The 24,143-nt window shown below is 42.5% G+C and overlaps 1 protein-coding gene across 1 annotated transcript in view; it reads left to right on the top strand.

Moving 5' to 3' along the window:
* Nucleotides 1–24,143, top strand: part of LOC141084736 (collagen alpha-6(VI) chain-like) — a 177,975-nt gene that overhangs the window by 126,146 nt on the left and 27,686 nt on the right. Inside the window, exons 32-33 of the mRNA XM_073569619.1 lie at nt 4,595–4,606; nt 11,723–12,216. Coding sequence (XP_073425720.1) covers nt 4,595–4,606; nt 11,723–12,216 — 506 coding nt within the window. The remainder of the gene's footprint in view (nt 1–4,594; nt 4,607–11,722; nt 12,217–24,143) is intronic.

The raw sequence follows: 24,143 nt of genomic DNA on the forward strand, positions 1-24,143 counted from the left end.
TCAATGTCTGCACACACTTTTGGACACTGGACACTTTTGGATTGTGTGAGGCCCAATGAATATCTGAGCGCTATGTGACAGGCTCGATGGCACAGCTGTGACCTAAGTGACTAGAGGATAAGTGAGATTTTGAATGTCTGCACACACTTTTGGACACTGGACACTTTTGGATTGTGTGAGGCCCAATGAATATCTGAGCGCTATGTGACAGGCTCGATGGCACAGCTGTGACCTAAGTGACTAGAGGATAAGTGAGATTTTGAATGTCTGCACACACTTTTGGACACTGGACACTTTTGGATTGTGTGAGGCCCAATGAATATCTGAGCGCTATGTGACAGGCTCGATGGCACAGCTGTGACCAAAGTGACTAGAGGATAAGGGAGATTGGATTGCTTTTAAAAAAGCAGTTTGCGGAGCAGTGGGTAAACAGCAATGCCAGCCTGTCAGGAAGCCTAAGAAGGCAGCCCAACAACCAACACCACTGATACACCACTATATAGCCTCCCCTTGCACTGCACACACAGTGACTGGTGTGTTGTGCAGGCCAAATTGCTAGCAGCAGAAGCAGTTTTTTTGTCTTCTTCCCTGCCTAACGCTCTCCCTACAGAATCAGCAGCAACCTCTCCCTATGCTAAGATCGGCAGAAGTAAGATGGCGGTCGGCATGCACGCCCTTTTATACCCCCTGTGACGCCCACCAAAGCAAGCCAATCACTTGCATGCCCTTCTGAAAGATGGTGGTGACCCGTGCCTATGTCATCACGTTGCCCACAGTGTCCGTGGATCCTGATTGGCTGAAAAAGAGCGCAAAACAAACTTTTGAAACGCGACTTTGGCGCGTAAGTCGCCGACCTCGTGGCTGACCTCATCCTAGGGTCGGGTTTCGTTTCATGAAACCCGACTTTGCCAAAAGTCGGCGACTTTTGAATTTTTTCGACCCGTTTCGCTCAACTCTATCTAGTTAACGCTGCTGGTGATTAAACTAAGGTAAATAATGACAACATTCAATAGCGCTTACGCAGGTGGTAAATTAAATTAAAATGAAGTTAATAAGAATAATAATCATTAAAAATCTGAATAATACTAATGATACATTTTATTCACAGTGTAAAATAAAAACAAACTGGATTCAGTAAGATGTGCGTTTTTTATTCATTCCAGCATCTAAACAAATTTCATAACGAAACATAAATTAACTTAAAGTTTCTCTGTAAACACAATTAAATGTATAGTCATTTTTGTCATTTTCAAAGATCTTTCCTTGACTTCTACCAGGTACAATTTGAACTGAAAGACCTTTACAACTTGTTACTCTAGAGAATGCAGTGTATAATTGACCATGTGTGAATACAGGATCAGGTAGGAGAACGCCAATCTTATCGAATGTGGTGATGTGGTGGAGGGGCGGGATTATGTGTGGTGATGTGGTGGGGGGCCGGGATTATGTGTGGTGATGTGGTGGGGGGCCGGGATTATGTGTGGTGATGTGGTGGGAGGCTGGGATTATGTGTGGTGATGTGGTTGGGGGGCGGGACTATGTGTGGTAATGTGGTTGGGGGGCGGGACTATGTGTGGTAATGTGGTGGGGGACAGGATTATGTGTGGTGATGTGGTGGGGGGCGGGATTATGTGTGGTAATGTGGTGGGGGGGCAGGATTATGTGTGGTGATGTGGTGGGGGCAGGATTATGTGGGGTGATGTGGTGGGGGGCGGGATTATGTGTGGTAATGTGGTGGGGGGCGGGATTTTGTGTGGTGATGTGGTGGGGGGCGGGATTATGTGTGGTAATGTAGTGGGGGGCGGGATTATGTGTGGTGATGTGGTGGGGGCGGGATTGTGTGTGGTGATGTGGTGGGGGGGCGGGATTGTGTGTGGTGATGTGGCGGGGGGCGGGATTGTGTGTGGTGATGTGGTGTGGGCCAGATTGTGTGTGATAATGTGGTGGGGGGCGGGATTGTGTGTGGTAATGTGGTGGGGGGTGGGATTGTGTGTGGTAATGTGGTGGGGGTGGGATTGTGTGTGGTAATGGGGTGGGGGGCAGGATTATGTGTGGTGATGTGGTGGGGCAGAGCTACTGTGCAGGGGGCAGGATTAGCGAGTGATCACGATGCCGCTTATATATATATAGATAATCATAGAGCCACCACCGCACAAATAATCTTACCCAAAGAATGGTAGCGATGCAGGCCCCAGGGCATCGCTACCATTCTTTGGGTAAGATTATTTGTGTGGTGGTGGCTCTATGATTATCACTATATACTTGCTATTATGTGGGCCAGTCCATTGTATGATGTATCCGGTAGACCTGTAATTATTTAGATGGATCTCTAAATACCTAGTATTTTTTTTTTATGCCCTGTACTATCTGTACTCTTTTGGTATTTTTTCTTGATGCACAAATGCACTTTGTCTCCCCTATGTTCATGTTCTCTTTGATGTGATAATAAAATTCATATCTTTATAATTAAAGTGGGCTTTTTGATTGTTTTTCTTTTGTTAATTTTGATATGCGATCGGCTCTATATATAGGTCCTATTTTTGCACCAATATGTGCTATTATTATATACTGACTATTGATTTATTATAATGGTGCGTGATTTATTGCTGTGTGTTTATCTTTGTAACATCCATGCCAGGCTTTTTTTCTGGAGAATTGCAAATCTGCCAGTCTAGTGCCCATACATTGTGTTCTCATGCAGTGTCGAGCCCCCATATGTCGTGACCAGCTTGTGCTTCTGGAGATATGCACCCATAAATTATGTGCCTTCTCTCCATTACAATAATGCCAAACATGTGGCTACTTACTATTGTTTAGGCACAGTGAGGCTCAGAAGGAGGGGGCTATTTGAATTTAGGAGCTCAGAGTTCACTGAACTTTATTTATGGGTGTGGGAGCCATGTTGCTTTTCCAGAGTCTTTGTTCTACCATTAATGTGGGAACCCCCTATAATTCCAGTCAGGGCCGGCTCCAGGTTTTTATGGGCCACGGGTGAAAGAGTCTCAGTGGGCCCCTTTAACACACACCCCAATTCATGTTGCACAGATGTGGCAGAGAAATATAGGTATAGTACAATGCCAAAGATTTCACTTCTTACATTACATCAGTGATATTTATTTTAAATTCTACAATAACTCAGAAACCGGACAGTATAGTTCTCCATAGAGTGTTATAGGCACCACATAGGGCTCCATACAAAATAATGAGCCCCATATATTGCACCATACAGTATTATGGGCACCACATAGTACTCTATACAGAATAATAAGCCCCATATATTGCTTCATACAGTATTATGGACCCCATATAATGCTCCACACAGTACAATGGACCTGAATACATAGCGCTACAGTATTATGGGCATGACATAGAGAATAATGAGCCCATATATTGCTCCATACATAATAATGGACCTATTATATTGCTCCATACAGTACTATGAGCCCCATATATTGCTCCATACAGAATAATGGACTGCATATAATGCTCCACACAGTATAGTGGACCCATTATACTGCTCCATACAGTATAATGAGCCAAATATATTGCTTCAAACAGTATAATGAACCATATAGTGCTCCTTACATAATGGGTCCCATATTATGCTCCATACAGTACATGATGGGCCCCATACAGTATAATGAGCCCCATGTATTGCTCAATATAGTATAATGAGCCCCATATAATGCTCCATACTATATATTATGCCCCCCTTATAATGCTCCAGTATATGATGGGCCCCATATATTGCTCCAAACAGAATAACAGAATGGGCACCATATAATGCTTGGCACTCGGATGATAGACATGGACACACAGACACGTACAGATGTGCTTATGTATGTCACACGGATAGTGTCACATTGAATTACGGATGGCACACAGGTATGGACCATGGGCTTCATCTCTATTGTTTTTTCCAGTACTGGTATCAGCAAGTCATGGGAAGGGGCCTTCCAAGAAGAAACAGAAGGATTTGAGCTACATCTCTGCAAGTGTACATAGAACAATTTATGCTGTCTTGAAGGCAAAGTTGGTCACCCCTAATATTGATTTTATTTAGATATCTCTTTTGCTCATTCACTTAGTTTATCTTTTATCAATTAACAAAATATAATTAGTTCTATTTTTTAATGCATTCTTTATCTGCAGCATTTTTTCACACCAGCCTAAAGCCATGCACACATATTGAGTTTTTTGCATCAGTATTTGTAAGCCAAAACCAGGAGGGTAACAATCAAAGGAGAAGTATAATAGAAACATGTGCACCACTTCTGCATTGTTTACCCACTCCTGGTTTTGTCTTAGAAATACTGAGGTATAAACCCTACCAAATATTTTACGAGTGATCGTGGCCTTAGAGTGATTTGAATTATGCCCTGATCCAACTTTAATAAAAACATTCTGCATTCTAATTTAAAACCCTAGGTTGATCCTGTGTATGTTATGATTATTCATGATATATGATTTTGCAGACTCTAATACTTGGTCCAGTTGGTCCATTAGCTGTACCATAAAAGAATAAATTTAACCTACATAAAACATACTTCTATTTTTTCTGAAACACTGATGCTGTTTATTACTTTCCTTTCAGCTTGTTGTCAAGGTAAGCAGATTTTTATGCCTGCACACATAAACTGATGAGTGATATATGCAGAATCAAATCTCATCTCCAGAGAAATAACTTGCAATGCTCTGCTGTTGGTTGAGTAAAAATTACATATGTATTAAGATATATCCATTGTGTTATTAGCTGCAGATTGAATAAATTACAAATCACTTATTTTATCCTAAGTTAGGAATATGTTGTCATAAAAACATATATATTTTGCATGTAAAATTTTGGACACCCCTGGTCAAAATTACTGTTATTGTTAACAGTTAAGCAAGTTGAAGATGAAATTATCTCTAAAAGGACTAAAGTTAAAGATGACACCTTTGTATTTTAGGCAATATATAACCTGTATTTTTCAGACTATAAGACGCACCGGACCATAAAAACACACCCCAAATTTTGTGGTGTAAAATAGTAAAAAAAAAGATTTTTATAAGATGGGTGCCCGTCTTATTGTCCAAATGTAAGGTATCTTACCTGAGGGCCAACGGCGGTAGAGCGGGGTCACAGGAGGCATGGTCTCTTCCTCAGGACGCCGATGGCGGCAGAAGTGGGGCGATGCTGCAGTCTCGGGTATCCCAGCGGTGCAATGCTGCGTGTCCGGTGTCGGCAGTGAGGCAGAGCAGAGTGTGTTGCATGGAGCAGGGTCCCTTCTTCAGAATGCCGGTGGCAGAAATGTGGCGCTGCTGCGGCCTGGTGTCCATGGTGTGAAGAGCTGAGTGCATCATTGGTTTCTCAGCGGCCATTTTCCTGAGGTCGCGTGTGTGCAGATTGAGTTCTCAGTGGCCCTCGATTCAGGAAGTTGGCCACCGAGATCTCAATCTGTGCACAGGCTGCCTCCGGTGGCCATTTTCCTGAAGCCCACAGACTCAGGAAAATGGAGCACGAGAGCACAGCCAAGATCTCAATCCGCGCACGCACTGCCTCCGGTGACCCACGGCTTCAGGTAGATGACCGCAGGGAAATCAATGATGCACTCCACACTGCTCATCTCCGACACAGAGTGTCAGCATCGCCACACTTCTGCCACGGCCAGTTCCCTGAGGAAAGGACGCTGCTACACCACTGCCGCAACCTCCCAGTAAGCTTGCGTTCGGTCTAAAAGATGCACCCCCCATTTGTCTTCCAAATTTTGGGGGGAATAAGTGCGTCTTACAGTCCAAAAAATACGGTATATATTTTTTTCATCTTATATATTTTAAAAATTAAAAAAGCAAAATGGGCTGATACAAAAGTTTATGTATATAAACTTGGCACACACCAAAGGTTTCTGATGCAGAAAGGTGATTTTTAATTATACAACAGTACATACATACACAGACATTTCGGTCTAGGACCTTCATCAATGTACGATATATTGTACTGTGAGATTCTTAGTGACTGGGCTTTGTGAGATAGACCAATCCTGTGAGTGTGACTCTCACACTTTGCAGCGCTTGGGATTCGCGGCGGATACCGCGTCCACACTCCACAAACCACCACGCAGTGGGACGGCTTCATGTGCCTCCTCACAGGATTGGTCTATCTCACAAAGCCCAGTCACTAAGAATCTCACAGTACAATATATCGTACATTGATGAAGGTCCTAGACCGAAACGTCTGTGTATGTATGTACTGTTGTATAATTAAAAATCACTTTTCTGCATCAGAAACCTTTGGTGTGTGCCAAGTTTATATACATTTAGTTCACGGATTGGGATCCTACTTGGGCACCACCTACAATTCTCAGGGTTGTGCCAACGGTTTTGTTCTTAGATACAAAAGTTTAGGCATCCTTGGAGATTTTGTGTGTGCAGATTACTTTGACCAAGGTTTCAGTCCTTAATTAGCCTGTTAGGGTTATGGCTTGTTCACTCTCATTGTTAGGAAAGGCCAGGTGATGCAATTTCCCAGCTTTATAAAAACTCAGCCTCCTCTAACCTTGTGCCAAAAAACAGCAGCCATGGGTTCTTCTAAGCCGCTGCCTAGTACTCTGAAAATGAAAATGGTAGAGGCCCACAAAGCAGCAGAAGGCTATAAGAAGATAGAAAAGCATTTTCAAGTTGCCTTGTCCTCAATTCGAAATGTAATTAAAAAATGGCAGTTAACAAGAACAGTGGAAATCAAGATAATGTCTCGAAGACCTAGCAAAATTTCAGTGAAAGCTGCTCATAGGATTACTAGAGAGGCAAATCAGAACCCCGGTTGACTGCAAAACACCTTCAGAAATGTTTAGCAGACTCTGTAGTTGTGGTACATCGTTCTTCTGTTTTGAGATACCTGCACAAATATGGCATTCATCGAAGAGTCATCAGATGAAAACCTTTCCTGCATCCTCACCATAAAATTCAGAATCATAAGTATGCAAAAGAACATGTAAACAAGCCTGATACATTTTGTAAACAAGTCCTGTAGACCGATGAGGTTAACGTAGAACTTTGGCCACAATGATCAAAGGTATGTATGGAAAAAAAGGCACAGAATTTCATGAAAAGAACCTGTTGCCAACCATTAAGCATGGTGGTGGATCAATCATACTTTGGGGTTGTTTTGCAGCAATGGCACGAGAAACATTTCACAGGTAGAGGGAAAAATGGATTCAATGCAATTTCAACAAATTCTTGATGTAAACATAACACCATCTTTAAAAATTCTGAAGTTGAAAAGAGGATGACTTCTACAAATGGATAATAATCCTAAACACATGTCAAAATCCACAATAAGCTACCTCAAAAGGAACAAGCTGAAGGTTTTACAATGGCCCTCACAGTTCCCTGATCTGAACATCATTGAAAATCGATGATCAGACCTCAAAATAGCAGAGCATGCAAGACAACCCAGGAAGAAGAATGGAGAAGAATCCCTCAAACAAGAACTGAAAGACTCTTGTCTAGCTATAAAAAGTGTTCACCAACTGTGATACTTTCAAAAGGGGGTGTTACTAGGTATTAACAGGGTGCAGAGTGCACTATGCAGGGTGCCCAAACGTTTGCATTGGTCCATCTTCCTTTTTCTAATTTTTAAAATGTAAAAGATGAAAATACATTTTTTTTGCCTAAAATACAAAGGAAATGAGCAATCTAACTTTTGGCCTTTCAGAAATCATTTCATCTTTAACTTGCTTAAATGTTCACAATAACAGCAATTTTAACCAAGGGTGCCCAAACTTTGACATGCCACTGTATGTATGCATGTATATACAATTATGTCTCAAACTTTGTGAGCCCTTCAAAAGTTTCCATATTTTTGAATATTTCATCAGATTTTCACACTAGTCCTAAAATAGATAGAGACAAATAAAACAAATGAATTTAAAATATTAGAAATTGTCATTTTTTATTGAGGAAAATGATCCAATTTCCATGTCTGCGAATGACAAAAGTGTATGAACAGTGAGGATTATCAGGTAATTTGAAGGTGAAATTTAAGTCTGGTGATTTCGGTCAGTTGAATGACAATCAGGTGTAAGTGGGTAATCTTTTTCATTTAAAGAACAGTGCTCTATCAAAGTCTGACCTTTAAAACAGATGTTTGCAACATTGTATCATGGCATAAACAAAGGACATTTCTCAGGACTATCACGATTCCAGCACTCACACTGTCCTGAGGATGCTGTGAGTGATACCTCAGCCACCCTATAGAATTAGGTGCATGCTGAGCTGTCAAGATAGTGAATGACAGTTAAGTTGTCCAATCTGGCCAGGCTTGTGGGGTTTCCTCCAGGTGTCGCTCGTTCTGGGTGATTACCTGGCTATTTAGCAGACTGACAATGATTAGAACATTGCCAGTTGTAGCTTAGCTCAAGTCAAGTGGTGTGTGTTGGTTCTGTTTGTTATTCTCATCTTTGTTGACTGACCTTGGTTTTGCCTTTAACCACCTGTTTACCTAGCCTCTTTATCTTGATCTGCTACCGTCTTAGAATTCTGAGCCTGGACTGTGACCTGACTATGTTTTTGTCTCAACCCCCTGGGTTTATGACAAACCCTCCCTGCTTATGACCTCGGACTCCTTGACTTCCCTGAATCACGACTTGTCCATTAGAAGTGACTCACCATCACAAGAACCTCAGAAGAAAACTTGTTGATGCTGATCATCCTGGAAAGGATAAAAAAACACCTTTAAAAGAGTTTCAATTTCACTAATCCACAGTAAGGAAGTTTGTGTACAAGTAAAGGAAATTCAAGTCCATTATTATCCTTCCCAGGAATGACCAGTGACCAAAATCAAGGCATATAATAATCCATGACTTTACAAAGGAACCCACGATAACCTTGAAGCAACTAAAGGCCTCTCTCACATTAGCTAATGGTAATATTCATGAGTCTACTATCAGGAGGACACTGAATAACAATGGTGTGCATGGCAGGATTGCAAGAAGAAAGCCACTGCTCCTCAAAAAGAACATTGCTGCCCTTCTGCAGTTTGCTAAATATCATTTGGACAAACTAGAAGGAAATTGGAACAATTTTTGTGGATGGGTGATACCACAGTAGAGTGTTTTGGTTTAAATGAGACGCGTTATGTTTGCAAAAAGAAAAAACTCTATTACAGAACAAAAACTTCATACCATCTGTGAAACACATCGGCGCCAGTTTCAGGGTTTGGCCTTGTTTTGATGCATCTGGGTCAGGATGGCTTGTTATTTTTGATGAAAAAATGAATTATAAATTGTACCATCAAATTCTAAAGGTACATGTCAGGACCTCTGTATAAGAGCTGAATCTGAAGAGAAGAGTTTATCATGCAGCAAAAAAAACCCAAAATAACACAATTTGCTCTACAAGAGATTGTTTAAAGAAGTAAGAAGTTAATGCTTTGGAATGGGTTAAGGTCCCGTTACATTTAGCGATGCACCAGCGATTCCGACAACGATACGACCCAGTCAGGATCGCTGGTGCATCGCTTAAATGGTCGCTAGTGAGCTGCCAAACAGGCAGATCTCACCAGCGACGCAGCGATGCTCGATGGTCGTTACTTACCTGTCACACGCAGTGATGATGACGACTTCCGCCTGCGTCCATGCGTCGCTCGTTGGCGCCAGCGGGACTCCAGCGAGAAGAAAACTCCCCAAGACGTTCTCGCGCGATCAGCGATATCCAGCGGGGGGGCCAGTGGAGGTAAGTGTCACATGTAGCGAGATCGCTAGCGTTTTCGCTGTTGCGTCACAAAATCGGTGACGCTTTAGCGATATTGCTAGCGATATCGCTATGTGTAAAATGCCCTTAAGTCAAACTCCTGACCTGAAGAAAACCCATCTGTGTAATAGAGTTGAAGCGGTTTTGTAAGGAGCATGTACAGGGCAAACCAGCAATTACCATAAACATTTAGATGCAATTATTGATGCACAAGGAAATCACACCAAAAAACAAAAGCAAAGGTTCACATACTTTTGCCACACACAGGCATGTGATATTGGATCACTGTCCTGAATAAAAAATGACAAAGTCTAATTTTTGTGACTCATTTGTTTGATTTGGCTTTTTTTTTTATCTACCTTTAGGCTTGTGTGAAAATTTGATGCGGTTTTAGGTCAAATTTATGCAGATAATATGGAAAATTGTGAAGTGTTCAAAAAAAACACTTTTAAGCACCGCTGTATATTCTGTATATGTACAAACTTGTGACCATAAATAGAAATAATGGTTCTAAATCGCAAAAATGATGACACGTGCACAGTATGCTGTCAAAAGGCATATTATTCATACATATATAATTGTAAGTATTCAGTAGTATTCAATATTCCCATAGTGCCAGGACAGAGAGCAATGGGGAACACCATGCATATCGCTGCAAGACAGAGCAGCTTCCTCAGGAACAAAATATTACCATATCGCTAAATCTTTAGCTCTAGTTTTTAAAATAGGAGATGTGTGGCAATGAAATAGGCCAAAGTACATAATAAATAGCTATATTTATTGCAATTTCAAGTTGGGCACTTTCTCTTGGCCTGCCGTTTGTCGTGTAGCTCTGGAGTGTCTTTATTGATTGTCCAGCAGTAGTCTCCTAACATTGCCAGGCTCCATTTCTCTTCATACCTTTTCTCAATGGCAGCAATGTCCTGAAGGAATCTCTCTCCGTGTTATTCACTGACGATTTCACAGTTCTCTGGGAAGAAGTCGAGGTGAGAGTGGAGAAAGTGAATCTTCAGAGACATGTGCATCTCAAGCTTGTTATAGCACATGAGCATCTTATCCACCAGCTCTTTGTAATTTAGCTACATCTAAAGTTGTGTCACTGCCTAGATCTTTCCCCACTCATGACAGCTGATCTGATCAGCTGCCATGTGCCTCTGACAGCTGCTGGTGGATCCAAGATAAAATGCAAAAACAGGAGGTCACAACATGGTATCTACCCCAAAAGGGTATCAATAAAAACGTCAGCTTGGCATGCAAAAAATAACATCATCCAACCCCAGGTCCTGAAAAATGGAATTTTTTTCTTACAAATTTCTGATTTTTTTCACCACCTAAATGAAAAAAAGAGCCTATACAAGTTTGGTATCTCAGTACTTGATACCGTGGAGTCATATTGGCAAGTAATTTTTAGCATTTAGTGAACATGGTAAATAAAAAATCCAAAAAAACAATTCTGGAATTGCACTTTTTTTTGCAATTTCACCGCATTTGGAATTGTTTTCCCATTTTCCAGTACACTATATGGCAAAACCAATAGTGTCATTCAAAAAAAGTACAACTCGTCCAGCAAAAAACAAGCTGTCATACGGCTGCAAATGTAGAGTAGTGTTCACAGGCTAAATAACAAGTCTATTGTTCCGTGCACCACTCCCACCACAAAGTGGTATATGGACCAATAGATTTAATATTGAACCCATACACTGCTCAGCAGTCAGGACTGGTTTAATAGCTCTGTGCTACATTAGAAATGATTGATGAATCATTTTGGTCAAAGATTGCCCACATTTGATTATCAGCATCTCTTTTTAATACAATATCTATATTGTATTATCTATATTTAGATGTGTCTTTGTGAATCCAAAGAGTATATTGTATAGTATATGGTATGTTAGTGATAATCAGATTATTGAAATTTTACTGCATTGATTATAAAGAAATGAAGGCAAACTACTGTTATATTTCACTAACCGGTTATCATTTTTTGCCATTCTAGGAAAAAATGCCTGCCCTGTGTATCCCACAGAATTGGTCTTTGCATTGGACATGTCAAATGGAGTGAAACCAGAAATCCACAATAAAATTATAGAAATTGTCACATATATAATAAAGAACATTACTATTAGAGGAAATAACTGTCCTGTTGGGGCAAGAATAGCTATAATGTCCTATAACCAATATGCCAAGTATCTGGTAAGGTTTTCTGACTTCCAAAGCCAAGAAACACTGTTAAATGCAGTGAAGAACATCACTCTGGAAATATCAAATGAAAGTCGCAATATTGGAAAAAGCATGAGATTTGTAGCCAGAAATGTCTTCAAGAGATCTTTCCAAGGAGCTACTGCAAGAAGAATTGCAGTGTTCTTCAGCAATGGTCGATCTGATGACCCTTCTGCAATCAGCACAGCTATAATGGAATACAACGCTCTTGGGATTTTACCTGCTGTTATTACATTCACTCCAGCACCTGCATTAAAACGGGCATTTTCGGTAAGAATTTTACATTATGTGTAAACAGAGTTTATCGTGATTTTTTTAAAAGAAAAACTGCTCAAAAAACCCACAAAAATTGTTTGCTACTTATTTCAATATTAATCCCCTTTGGTAATCATTAGAGATGAGCGACTTTGCCTTTTTTCGGGTCGAGTCGGGTTTCATGAAACCCGACTTTCTCAAAAGTCGGGTCGAATGAAATTGGCCGATTATCGTGAAAAGTCGAAGGCCGTCTGAAACACGAAACCCAATGGGGAACCAAGGTCGGCAGGGAGTGGAGGACAGGAAACACACCTACAGTGCCCATTTTAATGCCAAAAACATCAATTCTTATTACTTAAGCTTGTCAACCTTAATTTACTTTATAATAATAGTTAGGCACTGAAAACTGGGGGTTACTTAGCTAAAGTTGTGGGGGGGTAGGGCTGGCTCCAGATTTTCGTGGGCCCAGGGCCAAAGAGTGTCAATGGGCTCCTTTAACACATGCCACAATTCATGATCCTATATATATAGCGGTATAGTACAATGAAAAATACTTCACTTCTTACATCACATGACTGATATCCATTTTAAATTCTCCAATAGCTCCAAAAACGGACAGTATATTACTCCATACAGTATTATGGCCACCGCACAGTGCGCCATACAGAGTAATGAGGCCCATATATTTCTCCATACAGAATCATTGGTCCCATATAATGTTTGAAACAGTATATGATGAGCTCCACATAATGCTACAGTATATGTTGGTCCCCATGGATGAAGCTCCACTGTGTTGTGGGCCCAAATAATGCTCCATATATAATGGGCCCCATTTCTAATGCTCCAGTGCATAATGGGCCCTGTAAATGCTGCTCCAGTGTCTGATGTCCACCTTTGGAATGCTCCAGTGTATGGTGGGCCTCATATATCATTCTCCAGAGTATAGTGCTCCCCAAAAATAGCTGTCCCAACATTGAAAACAATTAAATAAGTCTCCTCTCTAGGGAATCCCTGTACTAGTCTGGACTCCTCGTTGTCCCCACCTTCCATCTCACTGCACTTGGACTGTTTAGGCAGAGGGCATACAGACGTGATGTCATCGCGCTCTCTGACCAGAATGTCACTGTCAAGAAACACGGAAGACGTCACGGCGGTGGAGCAGGGAGAGGTAAGTATTTCAACTTTGCAAGTGCTGTGATCCTGAGCAAGCAGGGGGGGCCCAGTCGTTGGCGACGGCACTGGCACAGGGCCCCTCATAGTACGGTGGTGTGTCTGACGGCGGGTTTTGCGTACTATGAGGGGCCCTGTGCGAGTGCCATCGCCCATGAGTATGCCCCCCCACCTGCTCAAGGAACCTGCACTTTCATCTGCACCTTCCTCTTTGTCACCATGTAAGGTGGCATAGTATGCGGGAACAGGAACCTGAGTTTCATCAGGGTCAGATTCTGGCTGTGTAGAGTGCGAGGGGAATGTAGTGGTCTGGGTCAATGTACCAGCAGAATCATCTAGCAGTGGCTGGGCATCAGTGCACTTGTGGCGCCCCCAGGAGTACGGTCGCCACAGTGGCATTACCTTCCTCCTAGGGAGTGTGATGTCATGCTTGGAAGCAATGAAGGATCTCTCTAGCAGTTAAACCAACGCACAACACAGTTCCCACTCCAGGCCAGCAGGAAGACCTCTGAACCTGACTGCTGAGGAGCTGCTCTCTGTGGTCGGGAGGAGGTAAGTTAGGGCAGTCTGTGAAGGGAAGGGGAAGTGTGTGGATGTGAGAAGGGGAGCTGGAGGATGAGCAGAGTTAAGGCTCACTCCTAGCTGAAGCGCATGATCCGGATTCCGGTCTCTGAGTTTGTAGGGACACTGACGTTCCTGCAGCAGAAACCGGAGGAAGTAGCAGCTGTAAATGCTCTGTTCCCAACTAAGGCTCGGAGGCCCCTGCAGCGACGTGTGTGAGCCAGAAGGAAAAGGCTATGGCTGGCTGCCATACGAGAAAGTTCCAAAAGAGAGTCAACAGGGGGAACTTCAGTGAACTCAGTAGTGCGAGTACCTCAGATAAGCGCTAGAACGGAGGTCACACTACCTATCTGCATAGAGAGAATTCCAAACTTGCTTCCAGGCTGACCAACTCCTTCTCCATCTGTACTCTGGGTCCTGGACGGCACTTACCAAGTACAGGTAAAGGAACTGCAAGACTGTGTCTGTCATCTTTCTCCTGCGCCTGGCGTACAGCTCTGCTACATTCTGCACTGCACACCATCTACCAACTCTTTCATCTGCCTTGCGACTACGGCCCTACTTGTGCAGGGCTTCTACATCTTAGCTGCACCACAACATCTGTCCTAGAGAAGTGACACTGCAGCGCGGGTCAATCTGATCAGAAATCACAGGTGGCATCACGTATCATTCACCTATAAACATTATTCACCTCTTTACATGGACGCCCAGGGCCATGGAACGGGTCATCACCACCAACGTGACACATCCCTCTGAGACACTGGCCCGGTACTGATTAACCCCACTGCCCTGGCTGGCCACCCACACTGCATGTCAGATTCATCTTGGACAGGGGAATTCACGATTTGACTTGCTAACCCAGGCATGGTATGTGAAAAGAGCTCCATGGAGTAATCGGTACTATGGCCTGCCACATCCTTCACTTTTGGTAGGGGTGAAGGACACAAGGAAAGGTGTTGTTCCTGACCAGGAGCCTCCACTGACGACTCAGTGCTTTTATTTTTTGAACCTTCAGAAGAGGAGGCGAAAGAGCTGGAGGCTGTGTCAGCAATATAAGCCAAAACTTGTTTCTGAAGCTCCGGCTTTAAAAGTGGTTTACCTACTCCCAGAAAAGAGAGCCTTCGAGGCCTTGTGGAGCCAGACGATGATGCAGGCTCAACACCTCCTACCTTAGGTGCTATTGTGCTTTTGCCACTACCAACAGATGCCCACCATCAGGACCAGCTGGCAACCCCCGCCCACTTCCATGGCACCTTCCACCATACTTCCTCATTTTTGTGAAAATGTACCCAAAATACCACCAGCTATATGGTACTGTAAAACAAGGAAGAAGCTGTATCTACTATTGGTAGGAATTTGAATCACACTATAGATTTGAGGACGCTGAACTATTGTCTCAGGCGAGATTATACTTCAATGTAACAGGCTGAAATTTGATGGTGTATGACAAGGTGGAGGTTGTCTATAGGATTGATAAGAATTTGAATCTCACTATAGATTTGAGGACGCTGAACTATTGTCTCAGGCCGAGGAGAGATTACACCTCAATGTAACAGGCTGAAATTGGATGGTGTATGACAAGGTGAAGGGTGTCAATAGGATTGGTGAGAATTTGAATCTCACTATAGATATGAGGACGCTGAACTATTGTCTCAGGCCCAGTAGAGATTACACCTCAATGTAACAGGCTGAAATTGGATGGTGTATGACAAGGTGGAGGGTGTATATAGGATTGGTGAGAATTTGAATCTCACTATAGATTTGAGGACGCAGAACTATTGTCTCAGGCCCAGGAGCGATTACACCTCAATGTAACAGGCTGAAATTGGATGGTGTATGACAAGGTGGAGGGTGTCTATGGGATTGGTGAGATTTTGAATTTCACTATAGATTTGTGGACGCAGAACTATTGTCTCAGGCCCAGTAGAGATTACACCTCAATGTAACAGGCTGAAATTGGATGGTGTATGACAAGGTGGAGGGTGTCTATAGGATTGGTGAGATTTTGAATCTCACTATAGATTTGAGGACGCAGAACTATTGCCTCAGGCCCAGGAGAGATAACACCTCAATGTAACAGGCTGAAATTGGATGGTGTATGACAAGGTGGAGGGTGTCTATAGGATTGGTGAGAATTTGAATCTCACTATAGATTTGAGGATGCTGAACTATTGTCTCAGGCCAAGGAGAGATTACACCTCAATGTAACAGGCTGAAATTGGATTGTGTATGACAAGGTGGAGGGTGTCTATAGGATTGTTGAGAATTTGAATCTCACTAGAGATTTGAGGACGCTGACAATGATGCTCTCAGTCCAAGAATGGACGCAGGCAGCCTAATAAGCAGGACTGCTGCACACACAAAAGGGTGGAAAAATGAATGCTTGGTAACTGTGCAGAAAAGAGGAAGAAAAGTATTTTTGCTTTTAAAAAAGCAGTTTGCACAGCAGTGTGCAAACAGCAATGCAGCTATCAGGGAGCCTTATAAGGCAGCCTAATAACCAACAAAGCTGATGCTCAAAAATAGAGCTTCCCCTTTCACTGCACACAAAATGTTGTGTTGTAAGTGGAAATCGCTAACAGCAGAAGCAGTTTTTTGGTTCTTCTTCCCTGCCTAACGCTCTCCCTTATTCTGAATCAGAAGAAGCCAGCAACCTCTCCCTAATGCTAAGATCGGCAGAAGTAAGATGGAGGTCAGCGTTCACGCCCTTTTATAGCCCCTGTGACGCCACACAAAGCCAGCCAATCACTTGCATGCCCTTCTCAAAGATGGTGGTGACCGATGCCTATGTCATCGCGTTGCCCACAGTGTGCGTCCTCCATCATTGGCTGAAAAAGGGCGCTGGAAGCATCTTTTGAAACGCGACTTTGGCGCTCTGGTCGCCGACCTCGTGGCTGACCTCACGCTATGGTCGGGTTTCGTTTCATGAAACCCGACTTCAGCGAAAGTCGCCGACTTTTGAATATGACCGACCCGTTTTGCTCAACTCTAGTAATCATACATCGAGTTTTCCGAATTTTTTTCCTCTTGAGGTTTTGAAAAACACCTGATGAGAAGAAAGAAATTGCATGCCAGTTCTTTGAGGCAGATTGTTATAGAATTAACACCAAATTAAAAATATGTCAAAGTAAAAGGCTGTGAAAAAAAACTTAAGGAAATTAGGAAGTAGGAAAAGCTTTAGTAAAAGAAAAACTCCCCAATATAACAGAGCAATTCTGTAGCAGTTTCGACTTGAAAAACTTATTTCTGAATGCAAAAAAACTCCATCTACACATAGTATTAGAGTTTTCTTACCAGTTTGTTATATATAGGGATGAGCGAACCAGAATCAGACACGTAGTACTGAATCTCGAACATTGACTTTTTGTTGTATGTACATTTTCTCGTTCAGATTCGTCAGTCTAATAAAGCTTATGGAAAGGCTACAACACAGCCAATCAACATGCTTTTAGACTGTGGGCACTTACGGAGTCTGGGCACCATGTGATCTGGCCTGTATAAAGGCCAAATCACATTGCCAATCTGCCCTTATCAGTGTAGGGATAGGAAGCAGCTGGGGTGAGGGACAGATAGTGAGAAAGCACTCGACAAAACAAAAGCTGTGTGTACTCTGCAACCCCTATCTGTAGTAGTACTATGCTAGCACTGTGCTAAAAGCCGATGTGTGTACTCTGCATACCCGTCTGTGAGAGTACTGTGCTAAAAGTATCTGGAACCCCCGCCTTTGGGAGTACTGGTCCTTAAGTTGCTTTGTGCACTCCGCACCCCCTACCTGTAGGAGTACTGTTCGTTCAAGTCACTGTGTTTTTTCTAGTAGTCTGAGAAATACATGTGCTTCTCATAAAATTAGAATATCATCAAAAAGTTAATTTATTTCAGTTCTTCAATACAAAAAGCATATATTATATAGATTCATTACAGACAGAGTGATCTATTTCAAGTGTTTATTTCTTACACATGCAAAGGCTTCTTAAGGTCCCTCAGTCTGTTTCAGTAGACTCCACAATCATTGGGAAGTCTGCTGACTTGACAGTTGTCCAGAAGGCAGTCATTGACACACTCCACAAGGAGGGTAAGTCACAAAAGATCACTGCTAAAGAAGTTAGCTAATCACAGAGTTCTGTATCCAAGCATATTAATGGAAAATTGAGTGGAAGGAAAAGAAGAATTGAAATAAATTAACTTTTTAATGATATTCTAATTTTGTGAGAAGCAAAAGGGCTGCAACCCTCAGCTGTCAGCTTTAGCAAGGCTGGTTATCAAAAATAGAGGGGTCCCACACCATTTATTCTTAATTATTTAAAAAAAATAATAAAGAAATGGCATTGGGTCCCCCCAATTTTCAACAACCATCCAAGCTAAAGCAGACAGCTGGGGCCTGGTATACTCAGGCTGGTAAGGGGCCATGGATAAAGCCCCCCCATCCTAAAAACAGCAACCCACACCCACCCAGAAAAGATGTATCTACTGGATATGCCAATTCTAGTGCTTTGCCTGGCTCTTCCCACTTGCCCTGTGGTGGTGGCAAGTGGAGTTCATAATTGTGGGGTTGATGTCACCTTTGTATTGTCTAGTGATGTCAAGCCCATGGCTTAATAATGTAGAGGCATCTATAAGACACCTATCCATTACTAATCCTAATATTTTTTTGTTGACATTTGGTTCTTCATGTCAGTGGTAAATTTTGGGCAATATGAGTTGTCTATAAAAATATTGACAATTTGACCAAAAATGTGTAAATTTTGCAATTATCAATCTTTGAATTTGTATGCACTTAAACCAGATAGTTATAGCACAAAAATAGTTAATAAATGTCTATTTTACATCAGCATCATTTTTTAAACATAATTTTTATGTTAGGAAATCAGAATGGTTAATTTTTATCTGCACCACAGTACACCAACCCGACAAACAAGACAACATGAACAAGGGTAATTGAAGGGTAACTGAAAATGGCAAGCATACAAATATTCACTCACATATAACAGAGGAAGCACCAGGGAGTGGAGGATGGGGAAAAAACAAAGTAAGAAGAGGTAAGGGAATTATCACACTTACAAACCCCCGCACCAGTCACAGATAACTCCTCCAAACTCCTTCTCATATAAACACCTCTCATCCAAGCCATGAAGCATAAGCTAGCTCTGACATGGGTTTCAATCAGGACCCAGATTCTAAAGGGGATGGGAGTGGCTAACTGAGCACAGCTGAGAGCTCAGACTCCCAGAGCTCCCAACATGGCCGATTAACCCCTGTTTTGCAAAAAAAAAAAATTAACAACATTTAAAAAGAAGTTAAAGTGCTTCTTTTCAGCACAGGAGTAGGAGCAATCAGATGCCACATTCTTCTGTCTCTTCTCTGATGCGATAACCCCGTGACAGTACCCACCTTCTACGAGGGACCTCCAGAACCTCAGGACCAGGTTTATCAGGGTGTACCACGTAAAAAGATTGGATCAGTCTAGCCGCATGGATGTCAGATGCTGGTGTCCACATCCTCTCCTCAGCACCATACCCCTCCAATGTTCCAGATACTGAAGCAACCAATGAAATAAACGAGAAGCCATGATTTTCGCAATCTGAAACTCGAAGTTTCCATCGACAATGACAGGAGATGTGGTAGTGGTGATGGTACCGAAGATGTAACTTATTTTTTGAGGAGAGATCAATTAAATACATTATGGATCCTAAAGGTGGGCAGCAAAGCAAGGCGGAATGCTACAGGATTGACAATGACTACAATTTTGTAAGGACAGATAAACCTGGGACCCAGTTTCAAATATTGAACCTTCAGCTTTATGTTCCTAGAGGACAACCACACCAAATAACCAACACACAGGTTCAGACCCACCAAATATCTCCGATCAGACACACTCTTATATTCTTATATTTGGATCCCATCTTCCTCAAATTAATAGTAACACCCTGTCACACGGATGTAATATATAAAGTAAACCATTCCTCTTTAGGTAATCTAGAACAGGGTTCCCCAACTCCAGTCCTCAAGGCCCACCAACTGATCATGTTTTCAGGATTTCCTTAGTATTGCTCAGGTGATAATTGCTTCACTTGTACAATACAAGGGAAATCCTGAAAACATGATCTGTTGGTGGGCCTTGAGGACTGGAGTTGGGGAACCCTGATCTAGAAGAACAATTTTTTATTAAATGAGCTGAACTGAAGATGAAACCAATACGCCCCAAAAACAGGGACTTACAAGTAGATACATGACAATGATTATTTACCACGAATTCGGCTAACTGTAAGTAGGTAACCCAATCTTTCTGATTCTCAGACTCAAAACACCTAAGATTGGTCTCCAGATTCTGGTTAACCCGTTCAGTCTACCCATTAGGCTGCTGGTGAAATGCAGAAGAAAATGACAGATGGACCCCCAGATGGGTGCAAAATGTTCTCCAAAACTTGGAAACAAACTGTACCCCATGGTCAGAAACAATATCGGTCAGGATTCCATGTAATTTTATAATTTCCCTGCTGAAAATTTGCGCCATGGACTTGGTGTTCAGTAAAGCTGGTAATCCAATAAAATGAGACATCTTACTGTATCTATCCACGACCACCAAAATTACTGTATTCCTCCTCCAACATGGGTAGAACCATGATAAAATCGATCGACAAGTGAGTCCAAGGTCTATTGGGAATCTCCAATGGTTGAAGAGCAAACGAGTATGAGAGGTCTGAGAATGCGCACAGACACTGCAGGTGGTTACATACTCCCATACATCCTGATGTACCCCTGGCCACCAAAAACATTGAGTAAGGCTATGTTCACAAGTGGCGTTTTTTTGCGGTGGTTTTAATCGCGTGATTTTGCCGCGAAAACGTGAAAAATAAGTATCCCATGCATTCCTATGGGATTCCGCAATGCTGTGCTAATGCTGCGGTTTTTACCACGGCGGAATTGCTTCACGGTAAAAAACGCAGCATGCTCATTAATTTAGCGGAATCGCGGTGATCCCGCACCCATAGGAATGCATTGTTCTGCTAACTTTCCGCATGTGGCTGTGCACACCATGCGAAAAGTAAGCAGAACATTTGTGGATGGTACCCATGGTCCAGAGGAGAGGAGACTGTCCTCCGGGCTTTGGGTACTATATCCCTGTAAAAAATAGAATTTAAAATAAAAAATATTGTTATTCTCACCTTCCGACGTCCCGCGCAGCCTTCCCGCCTCTCTCCACGCTTCTGGTCCCAGTAATCCTTTGCGAGCGATGACGTCCGTTCTCGCGGGATCGCGAAGTCTCTCGGCCATCGCAAATGACCGCGAGACGTCGCGATCCCGCGAGAACGAACGTCATCGCGGTAATTCTCGCAAAGGATTACTGGGACCGGGAGCGTGGAGAGAGGCGGGAAGGCTGTGCTGGATGCCGGAAGGTAAGAATAACAATATATTTTTTTTTATTATTATTTTTTACATCCTATCTTTTTCTATTGATGCCGCATAGGCAGCCTCAATAATAAAAAGTTGGTCACACTCGTCAAACACTATGTTTGACGAGTGTGACCAACCAGTCAATCAGTTCTCCAAGCGATGTTCTGTCCCCACATGAGGCGAATGGAGGTGTAGTTGCTTGGGGCTGGGAGAGATTATTACCTTCCGTTTCCTCGATGCAGAGCAGACAGGACCATTGTTGCTGTTTTGCTGTTCATGCGTCCGGAGAGATGCTACACACCAGATATTGTGAAGTCCAGACATGTTTATTGGAAATCTGGACATACAGCATATCATTGATAATGCAGTACTTCTCCAGAAATGCAGGTGTAACAACCCAGGTGGTACAGCAAGATGTGTGCAGCAAGGTATGCAGCATGATGATTCAGCAAATTTAGCAAATTGTGGTAAAAAAACTGATGCCTTCCACAGCCTGGTAAGCGTGTCTCTCCCTGGTGAAAATGAAACTAGTGATGGCCACCGGCAGGAAGAGAAGGAGTCACCTGACCTGGAAGTGGGAGGCATGTACTAGAATTAATTAGCTGCCGTCTGCTATACAGAAAAGGACAGCAGGTGGCAGCAGACCAAATGCAAAACTGAATACAAAGAAAGGTAACATAACACAATTATATAAGCATACAATCATAACCTTAGATGGAACAGCACAAGCGATGCTACAGATCGCTTGGAAAATGCTAGCAATTCTGCAAGCTAATAAAGCTTGCAAAATGCTAGTTTTTCCGCGGGAATTCAAAATGCGATTTTCCCACGGAATGGAATTCGGAATTCTCACGGTAATTTCCGCGAGAGTTCCGCTACGTGTGAACGTAGCCTAAGAAGATCATTGGTGGCTTTATTGTCAGGATGTCTGGCCAAGACTGAATTGTGATGTTATCTAAGGATTCTTAGACAAAGATTAACAGGAACAAACAGAAGCGCTTGAGCAGCGCGAAACGGCCGTTGTCAGCCTTTTTTCACTCTGGATGTCACCCTCCCGACCCTGACATGTAATATATTTGTCAATAAATTTTGAAAATTTATCCCGCTGAGTGCGACCCCCTTTTTTCTACAAAGATTTCACAACCATAAGTAAGATGCTGGGTGAGAAGGAGACCACTCTTGGTACAATAGTAAGAAAATGGAAGAAATACAAAATGACTGTCAATCGACATCGATCTGGGGCACCATGCAAAATCTCACTTCGTGGGTTATCCTTGATCATGAGCAAAGAGAAAGATCAGCCTAAAACTGAACTTGTTAATGATCTCAAGGCAGCTGGGACCACAGTCACCAAGAAAACCATTGGTAACACTTCATGCTGTAAAGGTTTAAAATCCTGCAGTGCATGCAAGGTCCCCCTGTTCAAGAAGGCACATGTGCAGGCCCGTCTGAAGTTTGCCAATAAAGACCTGGATGATTCTGCTTATGACCCAAAGAACACCGTCCCCACTGTCAAGCATGGTGGTGGAAACATTATGTTTTGGGGGTGTTTTTCTGCTAATGGCACAGGACTACTTCACCACATCAATGGGAGAATGGATGGAACCATGTACTGTAAATTTCTGAGTGACAACCTCCTTCCCTCCGCCAGAATATTAAAAATGGGTCATGACTGACTATGACCCAAAACATACAGCCAAGGCAACAAAGGAGTGGCTCAAAAAGAAGCACATTAAGGTCATAGAGTGGCCTAGCCAGTCTCCAGACCTTAATCCCATAGAAAACTTATAGAGGGAGTTGAAGCTCCGAGTTGCTAAGTGACAGCCTAAAATCTTAATGATTTAGAGATAATCTGCAAAGAGGAGTGGACAAAAATTCCTCCTGACATGTGTGCAAACCTCATCATCAACTACAAACAATGTGTGACTGCTGTGCTTGCCAAGAAGGGTTTTGCCACCACGTATTAGGTCTTGTTTGCCAGAGGAATCAAATACTTATTTCCCACTGCAAAATGCAAATAAATTTATATAATTTAAACAATGTGATTTTCTGGATTTTATTTTTGACATTCTATCTCTTAATGTTAAAATTAATCTAGCCTTAAAATTATAGAATGTTCATGTCTTTGTCATTGCACAAACTTACAATATCAGCAAGGGGTCAAATACTTATTTCTGTTGGCATATGTAACAGCTGTGGACTTCTTCTTTTGTGTAAAGGTGGACTTTATGCTGATCTGACAGTAGATGGCGATGTTGTGTAAAGTGTGCTTGCTTAATGTGTTGTAAGAGAAAAGGTCTCTTTTGTTAGTTTCAGTTTTGATTTCCTACTTCCTCATGCAGCATTGTATGACTGTGCATTTTTCCTTTACCTCATGTCCTGACAAGTAAAAGCTTGTTATCCCATGTAATCTGCTCTGTGAAGTTTGCTACTGCAACTGTGGGTATCCAGTGTCAAAGACACCGCACTACACTTGCTCATAGAGCCAGTGCACGTGTCCTGAGTACAGAAGCAGTGCTAAGAGTTACCTGGGGAGCAGGGCAGCAGAGGTGACAAAGCTTGCTTCAAGCTAATAGTGTCAGGGTCCAGAGAACTCAGATTATGGCAAAGTAGAAGTCATGCACAGTACAGACCAGCGAGGTACAGGAGAGATAAACAGATGGGAGGTCAGACAAAGCAAAAGGTCATACACAAGATATCAGTACAGTACCAGAGAGGAGACAGAGCGGATAATCAGGGCCAAGCAGAGATCAAAACCAAACAGACATATAAGGTACCAGGCAGAATCCAAACCGATATCCAGGGAACAGACCGAGTCA

Source organism: Dendrobates tinctorius, unplaced genomic scaffold, assembly GCF_039654945.1.
Source record: "Dendrobates tinctorius isolate UK_male_01 unplaced genomic scaffold, ASM3965494v1 ptg000005l, whole genome shotgun sequence".
Taxonomy (NCBI): domain Eukaryota; kingdom Metazoa; phylum Chordata; class Amphibia; order Anura; family Dendrobatidae; genus Dendrobates; species Dendrobates tinctorius.